Here is an 18,880-nt window from a genome sequence, read left to right on the forward strand (position 1 = left end):
CGGGTCGGGCTCCGCTCGGTGTGACGGCGGCCGCGGCGGCGGTGGCGGCCGCTACCAGGTAAGTCCAGGCCGGCTGGCGTGGCAGGCTGGGCTGGGCGGGGCGTGCGCTCAGATGCGGGGCGCCGAAGCAGAGTGTGGGGCCGAGGTGGAAGTCGGAACGCGAGCTGCATCGCGCCCCGCGGGAACCGGGGGCCTCCGGGAGCAGGAGGCCTCGGGTTCGACCTGGCAGCGGTGCAGCCCTCCCGGGACGGTGGGAAGAGGAACGAGGTGCCCCCAGGCAGAGATAAGGAGCTGGGGCTGCGGCCCCAAATGGAAGGCGGCCCTGCCTGGAGCGGGGCGTCGAGCAGTAATAAGGAGCACCCAGGCATTGTGTGGGACATAGTGAGATGCAGGAGGGTCGGGGGTCGACCCCACTTCCGTTCCCCTGGAGGCTGCTGAGTCCACGCAGGCCCGAGGACGCGTCTGAACAGGCGTGAGCCCGCGGGCCCTGCGTCCAGCCGCCGAGCCCCTGGCCAGGCCTGGCCCCTCCACCCGGCCTCTTGGATTCCCCGGGTGCACACACCGGGGCGTGTGCAAACGTGCACGTTGGGGCGCAGAGGCGGCCAGGCAAGCGGATCCAGGCAATTTCCTGAACATCCCCTCGCTGGGCCTCAGTTTCCCCACCTGTAGAATGGGGGTCCAGGGTCCAGGAAGCAGGTAGGTCTGGGCGACCCGGAATGTGGAGCCTCCACTCCCAGCAGAGAGGCCCTTCTGGGGCTCTCGGGGTCAGGGGGTATAAAGCCCTGAACCCCTGTCTGGCACTCGAGGACAAGCGTGGTCTACGGTGGGTGGCCTTCATCGAGCCACCCTGAACTTCTGGCAGACAACTTCCCGCTGTCAAGCCTTTGCGTGTACTTTCCCTCCAGCCAGTACTCTCTCCAGCCCTTTCTGAAGACCCGCCCTCGAGAAAAGCACACCCTCCCCCACTGCCCAGCCTCAGGAAGACCGAACCGTAGGGCTGAGACTGGGAATGTTGTCCGCGGTGGGCAGTTTCCCTGGGACTCAGCCCTCCCTGGGCGTGAGAACCGATCGCCATGCATCCACCAGCCTCCCCCTTGGCAGCTGTGATGTCCTCCTGCCCTTAACCCTCTCCTGGCTCCGTGGGGGCCCCCTTTTCCTTCCATCACCCCCCTCATGTTTTGAGATCCTACTCTAGGCCTCTCATTGAGCCAAGCCGGGACACACACGCACACCCCTTCACTTCTCCCCTGCAGAGACCTTGGACTCACTTGTTAGTCCTCTGCCCGTCCTGGGGCCTCTAGCCGGAATTGCTTTCCTACCTCTTTGCTTCGTTGCTGCCTCCTATGTTCATCTGGCCCAGCTCCTCCTCGGGGCTCCCGTAGCACCCTGAGCGTTCCCCATCACGCTCTACCCACCGTGGGAATAACCAACCATGTGGCTGCTGCCTCCTGGCATCCATTCTGGGCCATGATGTTTGGCGGGTCTCAGTTTTTGAGCCCTGGCTCCGAGGCCCGCTGAGTGATCTGACAAAGACCTCCCGGCGCTGAGCCTCAGTTTCTCCATCTCTAACAGGGGCAATGAAGAGCAAGCAGTATGCCTGGGGCAGAGCTCCCAAGAACCCCAATGGCTGCTGTTAACACCCATTTTACAGTTGGGGAAAGGAGACTAGAGAAGGGCCGGGACTGGCCCCAGGTTACCTAGTGAGTCGGGGTTCCGCCTGCAGATTTGGGCCCATCTCTGGGGTGGGGATGTGAGGAGCCCAACCTGGCTGACGTTGCCCTGCCCCTCTCCCCCTAGGTCGGCGTCGTGGCCAAGCATGGTGACAGCCTGTGCCCTCGGCCCCCTCGTCTGGCGCAGCCGGAAGAGCCGCCAGCCTCGGGCGCCGATGGCCCCCTGCGTGAGGGAGTGAGCAGCCCGGCCCTGCCCTACGGATTGAGGGGGGACGCAGCGGCCAAGTGACCTGAGACCACGCTGCTGACCCCCTCCCACCAGCTGACGAATGGTGGACAGAGCGATGAGTGACCCGTGTCAGGGTCTTGGAACGACGGTGGGAAGCAAGGCATGAGTGACCCCCGTGGTCCCCTGTAACTTCTTGGTAGAAGCAGTGAGTGGTCTTGGTGCCCCAGGCCGACTCAGCGGACCCTCCCGGCCGTCACCCCAGCCGATGGGGCTACTGGGGCCCTGAGCAGCCGCTTGACCGTCCAGACCCCACCCTGCCCAGCCATGGCCGGTGCCGAGGGCTTCCAGTACCGTGCACTGTACCCATTCCGCCGGGAGCGGCCGGAGGACCTGGAGCTGCTGCCGGGTGACGTGCTGGTGGTGAGCCGGGCAGCCCTGCAGGTGCTCGGCGTGGCCGAGGGCAGCGAGCGCTGCCCGCAGAGCGTGGGCTGGATGCCTGGCCTCAACGAGCGCACGCGGCAGCGAGGCGACTTCCCTGGCACCTACGTCGAGTTCCTGGGTCCCGTAGCCCTGGCCCGGCCAGGCCCTCGTCCACGCGGCCCCCGCCCACTGCCCGCCAGGCCCCGCGATGGGCCCCCTGAGCCAGGTGAGAGTGGCAGGCAGGGGCGGGGATCCCCCCTGCTATCGAGGGCACGGTTCGTGGCACCAGGGACACGGCGGTGGGCATGGGCCTGGCCCTGCCATTGTGGGGCTCCTGGTTCAAGAAGGTGATTAGGTAGTGGAAAAGGCTGGGAGGAAGGAGCCTCACAGGGGGAGAGCCGGGGGTGTGGGGTTCCAGGCGGCAAGCAGGAAGCAGAGGCTGAGAGGTAAGAATGTAACGGAGGGTGCAGGGACCGGCCCACAGCGTGGAGGGGAAAGGGGCTGTGGCTCAGGGGATTGATTTTGAGGGCGGGGGTGCGGGTAGGGAGGGGGTGGTCGGCAGATCAGAGGATTTAGCTTCATCCCTCAGTTTGCAGATAGGATCCCTTGAGAAACTCCCTGCTCTGTTACCCTCATTTTACGTGGATTCCAAAATGAAGGGAGCCACAAAGCCTAAATAAAGAGGACGGGATGATCATTCAGTGCCATGTGGCACCCTGGGGTAGGGGACCCCACGTCCCTCCCCAAACACCCTTGGCCATCTGCACTCCCAAGGCACGTTCTAGAAGTGAAGAACTCAGGGCACGAGGGTGTGCCGAGATTGCTGTATGCTGGGCAGGGCCCGTGGGTTCCAGCCAGGGAAACTGAGGCTCAGGCTGTGGGGAGGAGGCTGAGAAGTGCTGAGTGCCTGGCAGTCTGCTCCCACCCTCACAGCAACCCAGGGAGGCCCCGCATACAGATGGGGAGACCGAGGTGCCAAGGAGTCAGGGTCCATCCCCCGGGGAAGGCCAAGGCCCTGGGAGGTGCCAGAGACTCAGCCTTTGGCCTGCCTGCTGATGCCCCAAGCGGGTCGCGCCGGAACCCCACAGCACGGGGCTGGGTGGGGGACACAGAGGCTGCACGGCACTGCTAGGGCTTTGTGGCATCTGGTGCCTCCGGGGCCGGGGCCCACGTCCCGCCTCAGCCTGGAGGAGCAGGAGGCGGCCCCATCCGGGCTCCCCGCCAAAAGCTGCCTCTCCCCCTGGTAACAGCCGCCTCCCTCCTCTGCCTGGCCTCAGTCCAGCCACCACACACATGCCCACTGCGGGTGGCTGCCCAGTCCCGCCCTCCTAGTCTTCCAGGACTAGGTGACAGCGGCTGGGGCCAGCCCCCTTTAGGCCTCAGTTTCCTCACCTGGCAACAGGAGGAATCGGTCCTTTGCAGGGTCAGGCCCTGCCTCTCCGGGGCCCCCAGGACCACCCAGCCCAGCTGCGGCTGCCTGTGTCTCCTCCGTTCAACCCCACACAGGGAGCCAAGTACAGGACTCCAGTGTTGCCTGGGCCCCCGGAGGGTGGTTGCTCCCTCCCTCAGCCTCAGTTCCCCCATCAGTAAAATGGGGGTGACACCTGTTCTCACGAGACTTCCCTCCCCACTTTGCAGACCAGCCACAGGCAAGTTTCAGGACCATGCCCTGCCCCCGCCGCCATCACCCACCTCCTCTCCCCTCATTCTCTTTTCTCCTCCCCAGCGTTTTTGGCTTCGCTGGGCCTTTCTCCAGCTTCAGGCACCACCTGGCCCATCACTCAGGGAGGCCCCGCAGGCCTGGGCTTGCCCTTGCTGGATGCCAGCGCCGCATCAAATGGTGGCCACGCAGGCAGAGCACGCCTGAACACAAAGGGCCCGGTGGAGTGAGAACCGTGGGGCTGGGAAGGCCTCTGACACCCGCTGGGAGGGAGGGCAGCATTTTTAAAACGGGAAATCCTTCTCTTAAAGCAAGGGGACGTAGAGAACGGAGAAGGGTCCTTGAAATGAGGTGTTCTGACCCGGGTAGGGGATACCGTCCTTTTATTCTTCTGAACTAAGGGGGAGAGGACCCCATGAGCTAGTTTCTTGCTCAAGGGAACTGAGGCACAGAGAGGGCAGGTTCTGTGCCCAAGGTTGCCCAGCAAGCAGCGGCAGCAGCTGCTGTAGTGAACTCCCACAGACTCTGTGGCTTCAAGCAACAGGGTATTTTCTCCCTGTTCTGGGTTCTGGAGGCCAGAAGTCCAAAATCAAGGTGTCGGCATGGCTGTGCTCCTTTTGGAGGTCTGAGGAGTGGGTGGTTCTTTGCTTTCTTCCAGCTTCTAGCACCTCCAGGTGTTCCTTGGCTTGTGGGAGCATCACTGCAATCTCTGCCTTTGTCTTGACACAGTCTTCTCTTGTAAGGATGCCCGTCATTGGATTGAGAGCCCTAAATCTAAGAAGATCTCGTCTCAAAACCCTTACCTTAATTATATCTGCATAATCAGGTCACAGTCGCAGGCGTCAGGATTAAGATGTGGACATTTCATTTGGGGAAACACTAATCAACCCACTATCCCTGGTCTCTGGAATTGGGCAGACTGGTATTTTAACCCAGAAAATAGTTTACCACCAACCCAACCCTCCCGGCCCCTCCAGCCAGGTGGGTTCAGATGCCAGCCGCTTGCCTAGACCAGATCCTACATGGAGCCGCCCAAGCTGAGGTCCAGGCAAAGAAGGGGACTGGGGTCCTCCCAGGGACCCTGCCAACACGCTGTCCCCTTCTGCCAGGCCTCACGCTCCCTGACCTGCCAGAGCAGTTCTCCCCCCCTGATGTGGCGCCCCCACTCCTGGTGAAGCTCGTGGAGGCCATTGAGCGCACAGGTGAGCCTCTGCCTGGCTGCAACCCCCTGTATGCTGCTTGCTTACCTCTGGTGATGGGCAACGCATCCTCTCACGGGACTGCCAGACCCCCTCTGCATGGAAAGCAGCTGAGCTTGGATGCTCTGGGCCTCCATGCAGAGTTGGGGCAGTAGGGACTCCTCCCGGGTGGGATGGGAATGTGGTCACCGGACCTGCCATCGCATGTGCTGTGCCCTCTGGAACCATCTCTCTCCCCTCCCCCTGCTCTTAGGATCTCTGGGAGGTTGAGTAGCCATCCCCGGCCCCACAAGGAGTAGGGGAAGCATTTGAGAGCTGGTCTTGCAGTCTGGGGTAGGGCTGACCCACCTCTTCCCCTACCCACCCCTCCAGGGCTAGACAGCGAATCCCTCTACAGGCCTGAGCTGCCAGCCCCGCGCACAGGTAAGCGGAAGCTTGGATGGACAGGGGGTGGGGGAGTGCTGGCCCCAGACCTCCTAGCCAACCATACCCCCCCGCCCCCCCCGCCCCCGTGCCCCCGCAGACTGGTCCCTGAGCGACTTGGAGCAGTGGGACGCCGCAGCCCTGACAGATGGCGTCAAGAGCTTCCTGCTGGCGCTGCCCGCACCCCTCGTGACGCCCGAGGCCGCGGCTGAGGCGTGCCGGGCCCTGCGGGGTGAGCCTGGCTGGGAGCCCGGGTGGGAAGGGGGGCCGGGACGGACCGGCGCCGGTCCCGGCTCACCCGACCCTGGCCGTCTGTCCGCAGAGGCCACGGGGCCCGTGGGACCGGCGCTGGAGCCCCCGACGCTGCCACTGCACCGCGCGCTCACCCTGCGCTTCCTGCTCCAGCATCTGAGCCGGGTGGCCCGGCGTGCCCCCGCTCCGGGCCCCGCCGTGCGTGCCCTGGGCGCCACCTTCGGGTCCCTGCTGCTGCGTGCGCCCCCTCCCTCGCCGCCGCCAGGGGGCGCGCCTGACGGGTGAGGCGCCAAAGGGGGCGGGGCCGAGCCGGAGCTGAAAGGGGAGGGCTTTAAACGGAGGGCGGGCGGGGGAGCCTCCGCCCTGGGTGGGGTCGAGGAGCGATAAAGAAGTGTGAACATGGCCCTGGGGTTAAGAGGCCAGAGCTGTTGTGACACCAGGACGAGTAAGGATAACAAGGGTGGGATCTGTAGTTCCCGGAAGACCCCGGCAGCCTTGAGACTCGAAGGGATGGGGCCCAGACCACGAAGAGGCTGGTGGGTGGCGCCGTCACCTTCACTTGTGTGCCTCCCCTTACTCCTCAGGTGCCAGACTCCTGTGCGTTTGTTGTAGGAACATTTATTGAGTGCTTCCTGCATATGTATAAACAGGAGTGGGCCTCCCACACCTGCCCGCCATCTCCTCTTCTCTACACACGCTTACCCGTACATCTGCCCCGCATGGAGGACCCTGGGCCCATAAGGCACTACCTACCCCCTGCCCTCCCCTTCCCCTAGGACTGAGCCCAGCCCTGACTTCCCGGTGTTACTGGTGGAGAAGTTGCTTCAGGAACAGCTGGAGGAGCAGGAGGTCGCACCCCCAGGTGACACCCCTCCCCCATATTAACTGGTATCTTTGGAAATCATGAATGCTCACTTGGAGTCCTGCCAGGATCAGCAAGCTGCTTATAATGGAGCCAGCCACAGTATACAGTGGGTGCTCAATGTGTCTTTCTTACCCTGTCCCCCAGCGCTGCCGCCTAAACCCCCCAAGGCCAAGCCAGCCCCTGCCGGCCTCGCCAACGGGGGGAGCCCGCCCTCGCTGCAAGATGCTGAGTGGTACTGGGGTGACATCTCCAGGTAGGGTTGTGGGATGGGGCCGTGTGAGGGCCAGGGCCTGAGGAAGGGGCTCTGGCTGGGCGCCCCAATCCTGGGTGTCCCCACAGGGAGGAGGTGAATGAAAAACTCCGGGACACGCCTGACGGCACCTTTCTGGTCCGAGATGCATCTAGCAAGATCCAGGGGGAGTACACGCTGACTCTCAGGTGGGGGCCTGCCCCTTCAGGGATGACTGGGTGGGAAGGGGGACACCCAGGTCAGAGGGACAGGGAGGGGGGTTTCATGGAGAGGGGGGCATGTGCACCGTCAGGGTGGCTGGGGACCCCCCTGGCGGTGACACCCTTCTCAAACCCCCCCCCCCCAGGAAAGGCGGCAACAACAAGCTGATTAAGGTCTTCCATCGTGACGGGCACTATGGCTTCTCAGAGCCGCTCACCTTCTGCTCCGTCGTGGACCTCATCACCCACTACCGCCATGAGTCGCTGGCCCAGTACAATGCCAAGCTGGACACACGGCTCCTCTATCCCGTGTCCAAGTACCAGCAGGTCTGCGGCCAGGGGGGGCGGGCAGTGCCAGCCTCCGGCACAAGTGTCCCAGGCAGCTGCTCTGATCACACCGGGTGTCCCTAGGACCAGATCGTCAAGGAGGACAGCGTGGAGGCGGTGGGTGCCCAGCTCAAAGTCTATCACCAGCAGTACCAGGACAAGAGCCGCGAGTATGACCAGCTCTACGAGGAGTACACGCGCACCTCCCAGGTACCGTGGGCCTGCGCACCCGGGGACACCCAGGCCTGGGGTGGCGGCAGGGCCACAGGGACAGACGTCAGCTTCCAGGTCACAGAGCAGTCCCTGCGCACTGGGACTGCCCTAAAAACAGAAATCAATGCATGTATTTTCAAAAAAGAAGGCCCCAGCCAGCCTCCCCAGAGCAGCTGAGTCAGGACCTAGAAAATGTCTCGGTTGAACCTCTGTGTTTCTCTAGGCCTCAGTTTCCCCATCTGGAACTGTCCACTGGAACCGCAGGTCTTTGTTATTTCTCCACACCCTTCAACCTGGATGTTGCTCAGAGTGATAATAACCTGACAAAGAGCTGATGGAGACAGAGGGTCAGGAGATCGTGGGACAGAGCAGCATCTTCTAAAACGGGGAAGGGGGATGGGGTGCCTGGGTGGCTCAGTTGGCTAAGCATCCTTTGGCTCAGGTCAGGGTCTTCTGTAAGTTTGAGCCCCGCGTCGGGCTCTGTGCTGATGGCTCAGAGCCTGGAGCCTGCTTTGGATTCCGTGTCTCCCTCTCTCTGCTCCTCCCCCGCTCGCACTCTGTCTGTCTCTCTCCAAAATAAATAAACATTAAAAAAAATTTTTTTGAACAGGGAAAGGGGAGGCAGGTTTTATCACTCAAGGACTATTAATAATCTACTTTTTTTTTTAAAGTCTTTTTTTTTTATGTCTTTTTATTTATTTTTGAGAGACAGAGAGAGACAGCGCGAGCAGGGGAGGGTCAGAGAGAGAAGGAAACACAGAACCGGAAGCAGGCTCCAGGTTCTGAGCTAGCTGTCAGCACAGAGCCCGACGCGGGGCTCGAACCCACGAACTGTGAGATCATGACCTGAGCTGAAGCCGGCTGCTTAACCGACTGAGCCACCCAGGCGCCCCAATAATCTACGTTTTTAAGTTGAGATGCAGCTTGTTCAGACTGAATGTCCCCTTTCAGGCAGACAGCAGTCCCCCCGCCGTCCCCCAAGAATTTTCTTTCTTGACCCCTTTTCACTGCTGGGGTCAGCTGAAGCCTGTCTGGGATTGGTTACAAACATTGTGACCTTGGAAGTGACGTAGAGCACCCAAGTTCTCCCATTGATTGTTATGACTCTGTAGGAAGCTACTGGCAGGTTCTACAAGATGATGTATGGAAAGTACTCCACGCAGCCTGCACTCCGAGAGGGACCCCCTGAACTGTAGGTAGCAACTAGATTTGTCATTTTTTCTTAAGGTGTATTTATTTTTGACAGAGGGCGTGCGCGCGAGCAGGGGAAGAACAAAGGATCCCAAGCAGGCTGTGCGCCGTCAGCGTGGCATACTGAAGCCACACTACTATGCGGTCCTCAGGCCTAAGCTTCTGGTAGCTTAGGCGTGAGATCATGACCTGAGCTGAAATCAAGAGTTGGACGCTTAACCGACTGAGCCTCCTAGATTTGTCTTTAATCCTCAGTAGTGCTAACAGACCCAGGTGTTTGTTGGGTACCCAAAAGAGATCTAAACGAAGACTGGGTTTGGGAGGTGGGGTTCTGAAGGCTGAATAGGAGTCCGTTCGGTACAGGAGGAGCTAGAGGAATGATGCACCTGACAAAGGGAACAGCTTGAGCCATGTCTCCATATCAGAGTTGGGAACTCCCTTCACCCCTCCTGAGGGACTTGAACCCCAGCAGGTACTAAGCATCTCCCCCTCATTCAGGAACTGCAGATGAAGCGGACGGCAATCGAGGCCTTCAATGAGACCATCAAGATCTTTGAAGAGCAGGGCCAGACCCAAGAGAAGTGTAGCAAGGAATATCTGGAGCGCTTCCGCCGTGAGGGCAATGAGAAGGAGATGCAGAGGTGAGTCGGCTCCTCTGCCCTGCCCCACGCCAGCCTATCGGGATCTGGCATGGTGCACTTGGGGAAGGAAAGCAGAGGAAGGGATGTCCTGAGCTCCAGGAGGTGGAAGGGTCATTGGAAATGGGCTTTGAAGGATGAATAGGAGTTCACGAGGAAGCCATCAGGGGAACCCCAGTACAAAGGCTAGAGGCCGGGAGCGCCCCACCCCCACCCCCCAGGCCTCAGAGCCGCTCCTCCCACAGGATCCTGCTGAACTCAGAGCGGCTCAAGTCTCGCATCGCCGAGATCCACGAGAGCCGCACAAAGCTGGAGCAAGAGCTGCGCGCACAGGCCTCAGACAACCGGGAGATCGACAAGCGCATGAACAGCCTCAAGCCGGACCTCATGCAGCTGCGCAAGATCCGCGACCAGTACCTCGTGTGAGTGCCTGGCCCTGGGCTCACCTAATTCCCGCGTTAGCTCAGGGACGTCTGCAGCACGGCCTCACTCTTGTCTTCTCCACCGAGCGGTCCCACCGTGCCCCTGAGACGCCTCTTTTGCCCACGAGCGCCCCCCCCCATCACCCAGACCCCTCCTAGCCCCCTCAGAAGGGCCCCCCATGGGTCGGCCTCAGCCTCGTGGTGGTCTGGGAAATGGGAACACTGTTCCCACGGGGCGGGGTCGTTGGGAAGTCACTCTGGGAACACTGACTGTCCAACCCAGCACGCGGGAGCCCCACAGCAGCCCCCACTCGCCCCGCCCCCCCCCCCCCCCCGGGGCTGACTGAGATCCGGCCTCTGCCCACCCAGCCACTGAGGGCTTAGTCAAGGGCTTCTCTCTCCCACCTCTGCCTTAGATGCGAATGTGTCCCTACTGTGTGCCCGGCACTGTACCCGTTAGCACATTCTGTTCCCTCAGAGCTCCTTGTAAAGTTGGCCCGTAACAGCTGCGGGGAAACTGAGGTCCAGGGCAGGGCCGCCCATTGTGCGAAGCCTAAGTGTTAACAGAAACAGAAACGTAGTAAGTAAGGGTGGTGGTTCCCTGGAAGAGCCCCGGGTTCAAGCTTTCCTTGACCAAGCCAAGGCTGGCCCCTTGTGGTAACTGGCGGTATTGCACCCAGAATCTGCCCCCCTCGGGAGGTCAGCCTTTGCCTCCGGCCAAGCTGCACCGGCCCACTGTGGGCATGCCTGCCTGGGCTGTAGCCTCTTCCCTGCCCGCAGAGTGGGATGAACCTCCCTTTCCTCTTCCTCCAGGTGGCTTACCCAGAAAGGTGCCCGGCAGAAGAAAATCAATGAGTGGTTGGGGATCAAAAACGAGACTGAGGAGTAAGTGAACACCCGATGAGGGGCCAGGGAAGGCTTCCCAGGGGAGGGGCCATTTTCGGTGGGCTTTGCTGAATGCATAGGAGTTCACCAGGGAGAGAGAGAGTTGTCCAGGCGGCAGGAGAGCCGCAGAGGCTTCCAGGTGATTGACCAGGGCCTCCCTACCTGCTTCCGCTACAGCCAGTATGCGCTGATGGAGGATGAAGATGACCTCCCCCACCACGAGGAACGCACGTGGTACGTGGGCAAGATCAACCGGACGCAGGCTGAGGAAATGCTGAGTGGCAAGCGGGATGGCACCTTCCTCATCCGTGAGAGCAGCCAGAGGGGCTGCTATGCCTGCTCTGTGGTGTGAGTGCCCGGCGAGGGGGGCCGAGGATGAGCGGAGGGGGGGGTGCACACGTCCAGTGGGAGCGCTCTCGCTGAGCACCTGCTGTGTGCTAGACCTCGGAAAGAGAGCCAGGAAGAAGCCCCCGCGTGGCTGCCACAGGCTCGGGGTGGGGGAAGCGAAGGCAGGAGACGGAGGTGGTGGCTGCAGAGATGTCCCAGACTTCTGGCCCAGGGTGGGGTCCAGCAGACGGGGAAATTCGAGGCCTGGGCGGAGCTCGCCTGGTGGGAGGAGCCAGGAGCAGGAAGGAGCAGTGGGAGCCCAGCTGACCCGCCCCTTGGTCTGCGCCCCCCCCCCCCACGCAGGGTGGACGGCGACACCAAGCACTGTGTCATCTACCGCACGGCCACAGGCTTCGGCTTCGCGGAGCCCTACAACCTGTACGGGTCACTGAAGGAGCTGGTGCTGCATTACCAGCACGCGTCGCTGGTGCAGCACAACGACGCGCTCACCGTCACGCTCGCCCACCCCGTGCGCGCCCCCGGGCCCGGGCCCCCGCCGGCTGCCCGCTGAGCACCTAGCACCGCCCAGCTCGGAGGCTCAGCTGGCAGTCCCAGCTGGCAGTCCCGTCTCTCAGTCGCTGCCCCTCCGTCCGGGTTTTCTGTCCTGTCTGTCTCCTGTTCGGGTTTCTTCCTGTCTCTTTCCATTTCCCTCTCCGAGCCTCTCTCCATCCCTCCCTGCGGCTGTCTCTTTTCCTCCCCATCTGTCTGTCTTCCTCTCTGTCTGTGTCTCTGTGTCTCTGGGTTGGGGGTCCTACCTCCCCAGCCCCATACCCCCTCCTCCATGGGCACTTCCCTCCCCACGGCTCTGGCCACCCCTAATCCTGTGCCCTGCCCCCACCCCCGTGGTCCCCAAAGCCCCACCTGGCTGCCCCTGCCATGTTTACAGAGGCCCCTGGGCTGTGCGGCCCCAGCCTGGGTACCCCAATTTTTAAGCCATAGACCTGGGGTCACGGCAGGAAGGAACTTTACTCGGCCACTTCCAGGAATCTCGGCTGGGACATTATGGGCCGGGCGGGACCCGCCCCACAGACCCCAACTTCCCCTCCGAACCCTGAAGTGAAACCGCCGCTCGGTTTTCCCCACATAGGGGGCCGCTGCCAAGAAGTCTGCCCCAAAAAAAGCAAAGAATTCAAAATAAACTCACAAGCCGGCCCCATCTGGTGCCAGGCCTCCCAGAAATAGGGGCCCCCAGCCCCCCTTGGGCGGCCGAGCCGCATCACTGCCCACGGCACCTCTGCTCAGTGCGGGCTCAAGGCCTCTCCTCGGTCATGTTGGGTTCTGGTTTTATTTTCCTCTTGACTGTAAAGCCCCTTTTTCTCTCCTCTTTTGGGACGAGAGCCCTGGTTTTCTACACCCCCCGCGAGCCCCCCGCCCCCCGCCTGCCCAGCGAGGCTGGCCGGCTGGTTTTGTATGGTACGTTCATACTGGTAACAGATATAAAACATCGAATGTGTGGATGCTTCCGCTCTTGGTGACCCGACTTCTCCGCGGCTGCTGTGTGCTGGGGACCCTGACATTCACAGGGTCACGCAGACCAGGCAGCCAATGAAGGCTGACAGTCCTCCCTCCCTGCCTCCCCGCTGCCTGTGACCAGAGAACTTGAAAGGCCTCCCCAAGACCACAGGGGGCCCACACTCCAGCCCAGCTTCTCGCCAGCGTCCTGGCTGTCCCCCGGCTTTGAGTCCCAGCACGCGGCTACCAGCCAGGCCCTCGGGAAAGCCACCTCCCCTCTGATGGGCAGCTTTGTCATTGCCAGGTGGGGTCAACAGCACAACCTTCTCATGTCACTCAGAGGGCCCCCCCCCCCGCCATGTCCTTAACGTCCTCAGTGCCAGCCCCACCCTGGGGACTCCCCTCCGACCCCCTCCATCCCCACCCTGACATTCAGGCCTCCAGGTCCCAGAGGACGTTGACCTGGGGCCTCATGGTGCTGACTTTGACCATTCACCATTCTCCCCTCCCCAGGGTCCCTGTCTCAGCCCTCCTCCCCCCTCTCCCTCCTGAGAGCAATCTGCCCTCCCCTCTCCAGGCACAGCACCCATCAGGACCCAGCACGGGTCCAAGAACAAAGCTGCCCTTGGCCTGAGAGTCTGGGCTCTCCCCAAGGCTGTCCCTGCCATGCCCCATGGGAGACCCCAGCCCAGACACTGCCTCCCGAGGTCTTCACCCACTGCGTGGGGGAACACAGGACAAAAGTCACCTGCTAGGTCCCGTGACAGCAGCAGGCTGAGTCCAGAGACCAGAGATAACAGGACACATCCCCTCTAGCAGGTGCTGCACTCAACCACCTGCTGCTTCCTTGGGACAGTCACCCCTGGCTGGTCCTGGGACCCTCAGATCCTTCTCACCAAGTAGGATCAAGAGTTGCTGTCCCCTCCCCCAAGAGCCAGTCTCTTAAGGGCTGGGTAATCACATGAATGAGGTTACCTTGGGGAATTCATGCAATAGGGCGGCAGCCTAGTAACCACTGGAAAACTTGTAACAATTGATTATTTCTTCCCTCCTGCCGGGCTCAGGGCAAGTACACAAACTACAAAGTTGCCTCCCCACACACCGGAAATGGGCTTTGCAAAGGGTTCAAAGAGATGGACTTGGCAGGCTCATCCAACCACAGGGACTTAAGAGACGACAACCCCCCCCCCCCACCGCTGCCCCGGCCTACTGCCGTGGGTGCCAGGCTGGGGCTTCTCCCAGACCCGAAGGAGGCAGGGCTGGGGACCTGGCCGTAATCTGGGCCAGGTTTGGGCGTTTCCTCCCGTGGGACCAGGTCCTGTGTCATGCCTGGTATTCAGGAGGCCCCGCGAGGCCTGAACATCTGGGTTATTCCCGAATCACCTCTAGCCTCCACCTCCGGCTAGTCCCTGCCTGCCTGTCCCGTGTCAACACCCTTCCAGCCTGGCCACCCCTCCCCTAGCCTGGGGCCACCCTCCCTCTGCCTTGAGCCTACCATGTGGCTTTATTCCCCAGACTTCACTCTTCTCCCCATTTCACAGAAGGGGAAGCTGAGGGTCCATCGCTTGAGGAGCCCAGTACAGTCTGGGGACAACCCTGGGTCTGGCTGATTGTGGCAGGTTTGGGTCCCCCTCCATCTACACCCCATCCCCCACGCCAACCCCCCATGGGAGCTCCCTGTTGGCCTGCCCACCCTCCCCCCTCCAAGTTTTGGATGGTGGTGAGAAGGAACTCCAGCTTTCCTCTTGCTCGTCACCCCCCACCCCTGCCAGGGCTGGGAGGACCAAGAAAAGTGAGGGACCCTCCCCACTCTGGCTTCTGCTTTCTGGCCCAGCTGTGGCGAAGCCTGAGTCAGCCCCATGAGACCACGCTTGGTGGAACTGGAGCGTGGTCAGGGCTGGGGAGCCTGAGGAGGTGGAGGGGGCACAAGGGGCAGGTCCCATGGGCTCAGAGTGAGGGGCTCCCTGCGCAAGGCTGGGGTGGGGTGTGGGCTACGCAGCCCCTCCCTGCTCTCGGGCCAGGGACCAGCCCCCATAAGCCAGAGCAGGGCAGGGAGAGGAAGGAGCCTCCCAGGCTAGGAAGGGGGGCCTTGATCACCGTGGCCAACCCCACTGTGCATGGAGGCCCTCCTCCCTCTCTCTGTCTCCTCTCTCTTCTCTCTGTCTCTGTCTCTCTGCCTCCCTGTGTCTCTGTCTCTGGAGCCTCCACCTAACCTCTTCTCACGGAGTTCTTTCCCCAGTCTCACGTGACAGGGTGACCCTGAGGGCCAGGAGGGGTCGAGGGAGACGAACAGGCGGCCCCATGGCCTCGTGATTGCGGGCCCAGCACCTGGCGGGAGTGAGGAGGGGGGACAGGCTGGAAAGGGACCCAGAGAGATCAGTAGATACCTAGAGACGCCAGCCCCAGCCGCCAGGGGCGTGGGCTCCGGGAGGCGGGTCCGGCCCGGGGGCTGGGCCACCGCGGGGTTAAAGGCTGCTCCCTCCCGGGTCGCCGCTCCCGCCTCCGCACGTCTGCCGGGCTGTGATGGCCTCGTCGCCACTCGTGCCGTTCCTGCCGCCGCTGCTGCCGCTGCTGCTGCTGCTGCTGCTGGGGGTCCCCGCGGAGGCCCGGGCGTCCTCGCTGGAAATGCTCCCCGAGGGGAAGGCCGCCTGCCGGGTAGGGACGGCGAGGCGGCGGGTGGGCCAGCGGGGACCGCCGCCCCGGCGCGGGGTGGTGTGCGGGACAGGCAGCCCTTCCCCTGTCCCCAGACTTTGCCGGGAAAGCCTGGGTTCCCGGGGACGCTGTCCCGGCGGGTACCGGGCCCCACCCCCGGCCACCGTGGTGGCCTTGCTCGGAGTCGTTTCACTTTCCCATCTCGCCCTGAGCCTCTCCCAGCGGTCCTCCACGCATCCCCGCCCGCCCAACCCTGAGGTGCATTGAGCACCTACTGTGTGCGTCTGGGGCAGGAAAGGAGCCTCCTTCAGCACGCCAGGGGAAGCCCAGATAAGTCTGCCCGTGGCACCGACACTTGAGGTGCTGCTTACTGGGTGCGTTTCGGCCCGGGAAGAGCTCGCGTGCTTCTGGTGCCAAACAGGCAGTTGCCCGCAGAGCTGAGCGACTTGCTCGAGGCTGCACAGACACGGGCTGTCGGCTGTCGCCTTCCTTTGGCTTAAACCGGAAGTCAGCACATATTAGGCACCGCCTCTGCAGTGAGGTTTGGGAGGGGCTCACTTGGGCCCCTTGAGAGAAGAATAAATAAGGAGTACGCACAAGGGTAGGGCCTTGCTCAGCTCAGGGCCAAGGCTCTTGAGGGTGAGGTGGCAACAAATGAGCATGAATTAGTCTCCTGTGGTATGCACCTCTGAGAAGGCAGGACCAGACATGTGCATGCATTGAGTCCTTACTGCATACAGTTTCCCCCCGGAGAAGGATTTCACCTCATCTGAAGGAAAGCAGGAGCTGTGCCATACATTAAGTGCCTACTGTTCGCCAAGTCCTGTCACATCCGTTTTGCAGAAAAAACTGAGATTTAGGAAGATTTGGGGATGCAATAAAACCTTAGAGTCTGGATTCCACCTGGCAAAGTCTGAAAGGAGTGCAAAATGGAGCACCTACTGTTAGTAGCTACCTTTCTGCAAGAGAGCCCAAGCAGGACTGCGCTCCCTTCACACACCCCTTCCTCCGCATAGGCTGGGGACCTGTGCCCACAGACACTCCTCAAGAAGTCACAATCACCACCTGTCAACGTGAGCCTCTACTACGAGGCACTGTGCCCCGGCTGTCGGGCGTTCCTGGTCCGAGAACTCTTCCCGACCTGGCTGATGGTCCTGGAGATCCTCAATGTCACGCTGGTGCCCTACGGAAATGCCCAGGTACTTCGGCGCTGGAAAAACGGAGGCACTGGGCTAGGGGTGGGGGCCCCCGCCGGCCAGCACTCACCAAGCCACCTTGCAGGAACAAAATGTCAGCGGCAGGTGGGAGTTTACGTGCCAGCACGGTGAGCAGGAATGCAGGCTTAACAAGGTGGAGGTGAGCAGCTCCCAGGGCTCCTGATTGGTGGGGGGGCACGGAGGCTGGGGAGCCGGGCCGTCATGTGGAGGGAAAAGCAGGGCTCAGAGGGGACAGGAACCAGCTCCATCCTCTGCCTGCGTGTCACCGTATCTGCACTCACTGCTTCATCAGAGAACACCATGATGACCCCCAGAGTGGTGTAGGGGTGCTCTGAGCCCACTTCATGCCCTTGTCTGTCCGCTCCCTACCCCACAGGCCTGCCTGTGGGACCAGCTGGAGAAGAATATGGCTTTCCTGACCATTGTCTGCTTGGAGGAAATGGATGACATGGAGAAAAATCTGAAGCCGGTGAGCCATACCCCTCACTTGGGCCCGAGTTGGGAGATCCGGGTCTTCCCTGTACCCAGACAGACCCAGGCTCAAGTCTTGGCCTGGCCACCACGTGCTCTCTGTAGCCCCAGAAAAAAATGGCCTTCCCTATGGAAGCCTCAGATGTCTTGAATCAAGGGAACAGAGATCTTTTGGAGGCATGGGTAGATCAAGGAGGGCTTCCTGGAGGAGGTACCTCTGGCCTGGGCTTGGATGAACAGAAATGTACAGGGACACAGATGATGATCCTCATCCGGGGTATGGGGATGACAGGATGGGCCGCCTACCTCTACCTCTCAGGAGGATGATGAAAAACAATTCCCAGTGGAGTAACTCATGCATGCCAATAAGTTTATTCATTCATCCAACCACCGAAGAGGCCTCGCCCTGGGGCGCCCCTAGCCCTGCAGAGTCATTGTGGGGCCAGGAGAGTGTGGAGGAGGAGGGAGCCCTCAGAAGAATCTGGGGAAGGACATGGAAGGGTGTTCCTGGTGGAGGGAACAGCGCGTAGGGAAGCTCTGAGGACGATGAGACACTAGAGGGGTCAGGGGCTACAGGTCTGGTTTCCTAAGAGGCAGGAGCTTAACTGACTGAGCCACCCAGGCTCCCCTTGAGGCAAGCACTTAATACTGGCCTCCCCTCAGGCAAATATGAAGCACCTGCTGTTTATGGGCCTGGTCGCACTGCCGTGGACCTAAATGTCTCCTGTCGCCAGTGAGGAAACAGAAGCTTGGCTCGCGGGACCAGAGGAGACGCCGTTGGGGCGATAACACAGAGGAAGCTGAGGCAATGGCCCAACTCACCGCCAACCCTTCTCCACCCTCAGTGCCTACAGATCTACGCTCCCGAGGTGTCCCCGGACAGCATCCTGGAGTGTGCCCTGGGGGACCGTGGCATGCAGCTCTTGCACGTGAACGCCCAGCTTACGGATGCCCTGCAGCCGCCCCATGAGTATGTGCCCTGGGTCGTCGTCAACGGGGTAAGAGCTCTCGGAACCCGGGGCCCCCCAGGTGGATGGAGGCGCCCACTGGTCTGGGAGGCAGGGGCCAGACTCGGGCCGTCCGCAGCCCCTTCCGGGCTTGGTGGGGGCAAGGGAGACTGGGGAGACTGCACGCCTGTCTTGCTTTGCGCAGAAACCCCTGAAAGACATGAGTCAGCTCCTGAGCCTCGTGTGCCACCTGTACGAGGTAAGCAGGACGCGGGACGGAGGGGGCGCCGGGCGCGGCCAGGGACCCCTTCCAGGACCCCCGGCTCACAGCCATCTCCCCCAGGGTGAGAAGCCAGATGTCTGCCAGCCCGTGGCCAGCTCCCACAGGGAACTCTGCTTCAAGTGACCGCGGGCGCCCGGGAAGGGGGCTGCTGGAGGAAGAGCTGCCCCCGTTTTTTCTGATCCCCGACTCTCAGCAGCGGCTGTTCCTCACCCAGGTAACTTCCACACGTTCCATGAAGTCCAGACTTGGAATCCTGCCCCAAGATCAAGACTCTGGCCCCACTGATAATGGTGCTACTGTGAAACCAGCTTAATAAACATTTCTGGATGTTGTGATTCATTTGAGAAGTGCACGGGGCTCTCTCTTCTGTCCGACACAATGCTGAGACCCCCCCAGGAGTCCCCTTTCTAGGGGAAGGCCAAGCCAGACAGACCTTCTTTGTCCCACAGGGAACAGAGATGGGCCAGAGGGAGGCACCAGGGCAGGAGGAGCCCAGAGAGGGAGGGAGGGCTCTGCATGGGAATAGGGGCATTGGAGCTAGGGTTTTGAAGGCTGAGCAGGAGATCGTTGGGCAGAGGGTGTATTCAACATGCAACCCTAACTATTTCCTTTTGCTGACCCCACACT

At 61.6% G+C, this 18,880-nt stretch overlaps 2 protein-coding genes and 1 long non-coding RNA gene across 4 annotated transcripts; 2 read left to right on the plus strand and 1 right to left on the minus strand.

Annotated features, from left to right (window-relative positions):
* On the plus strand, nucleotides 1–12,688 carry PIK3R2 (phosphoinositide-3-kinase regulatory subunit 2). Of its 2 annotated transcripts, XM_029916461.1 has the most exons (17): nucleotides 10–58; nucleotides 1,573–1,700; nucleotides 1,798–2,545; nucleotides 5,089–5,181; nucleotides 5,551–5,601; nucleotides 5,702–5,833; nucleotides 5,924–6,134; nucleotides 6,630–6,715; nucleotides 6,863–6,971; nucleotides 7,058–7,156; nucleotides 7,315–7,495; nucleotides 7,580–7,705; nucleotides 9,398–9,540; nucleotides 9,783–9,959; nucleotides 10,773–10,844; nucleotides 11,022–11,192; nucleotides 11,535–12,688. In XM_029916461.1, exons 3-17 carry the CDS (start codon nucleotides 2,224–2,226, stop codon nucleotides 11,740–11,742), a joined length of 2,181 nt encoding a protein of 726 aa, XP_029772321.1. In that variant the 5' UTR covers nucleotides 10–58; nucleotides 1,573–1,700; nucleotides 1,798–2,223; the 3' UTR covers nucleotides 11,743–12,688. The 2 variants fall into 2 exon arrangements, with proteins under 2 accessions (XP_029772320.1, XP_029772321.1); XM_029916460.1 differs by lacking the exon at nucleotides 1,573–1,700 and having other exon boundaries at nucleotides 1–58.
* On the minus strand, nucleotides 4,346–8,154 carry LOC115273427. Its single transcript, XR_003900803.1, has 2 exons — nucleotides 5,988–8,154; nucleotides 4,346–4,753 (listed from the first exon to the last, which is right to left on the minus strand). It is a non-coding gene; the product is annotated as an uncharacterized LOC115273427 (long non-coding RNA).
* A 2,466-nt stretch (nucleotides 12,689–15,154) lies between the features above and the next one.
* IFI30 (IFI30 lysosomal thiol reductase) lies at nucleotides 15,155–18,597 on the plus strand. Its single transcript, XM_029916462.1, has 7 exons — nucleotides 15,155–15,338; nucleotides 16,352–16,534; nucleotides 16,617–16,691; nucleotides 16,929–17,021; nucleotides 17,869–18,021; nucleotides 18,176–18,229; nucleotides 18,314–18,597. Exons 1-7 carry the CDS (start codon nucleotides 15,207–15,209, stop codon nucleotides 18,374–18,376), a joined length of 753 nt encoding a protein of 250 aa, XP_029772322.1. The 5' UTR covers nucleotides 15,155–15,206; the 3' UTR covers nucleotides 18,377–18,597.
* Nucleotides 18,598–18,880: the final 283 nt, after the last annotated feature.

This window comes from Suricata suricatta, chromosome 12 (assembly GCF_006229205.1).
Source record: "Suricata suricatta isolate VVHF042 chromosome 12, meerkat_22Aug2017_6uvM2_HiC, whole genome shotgun sequence".
NCBI classification, from domain to species: domain Eukaryota; kingdom Metazoa; phylum Chordata; class Mammalia; order Carnivora; family Herpestidae; genus Suricata; species Suricata suricatta.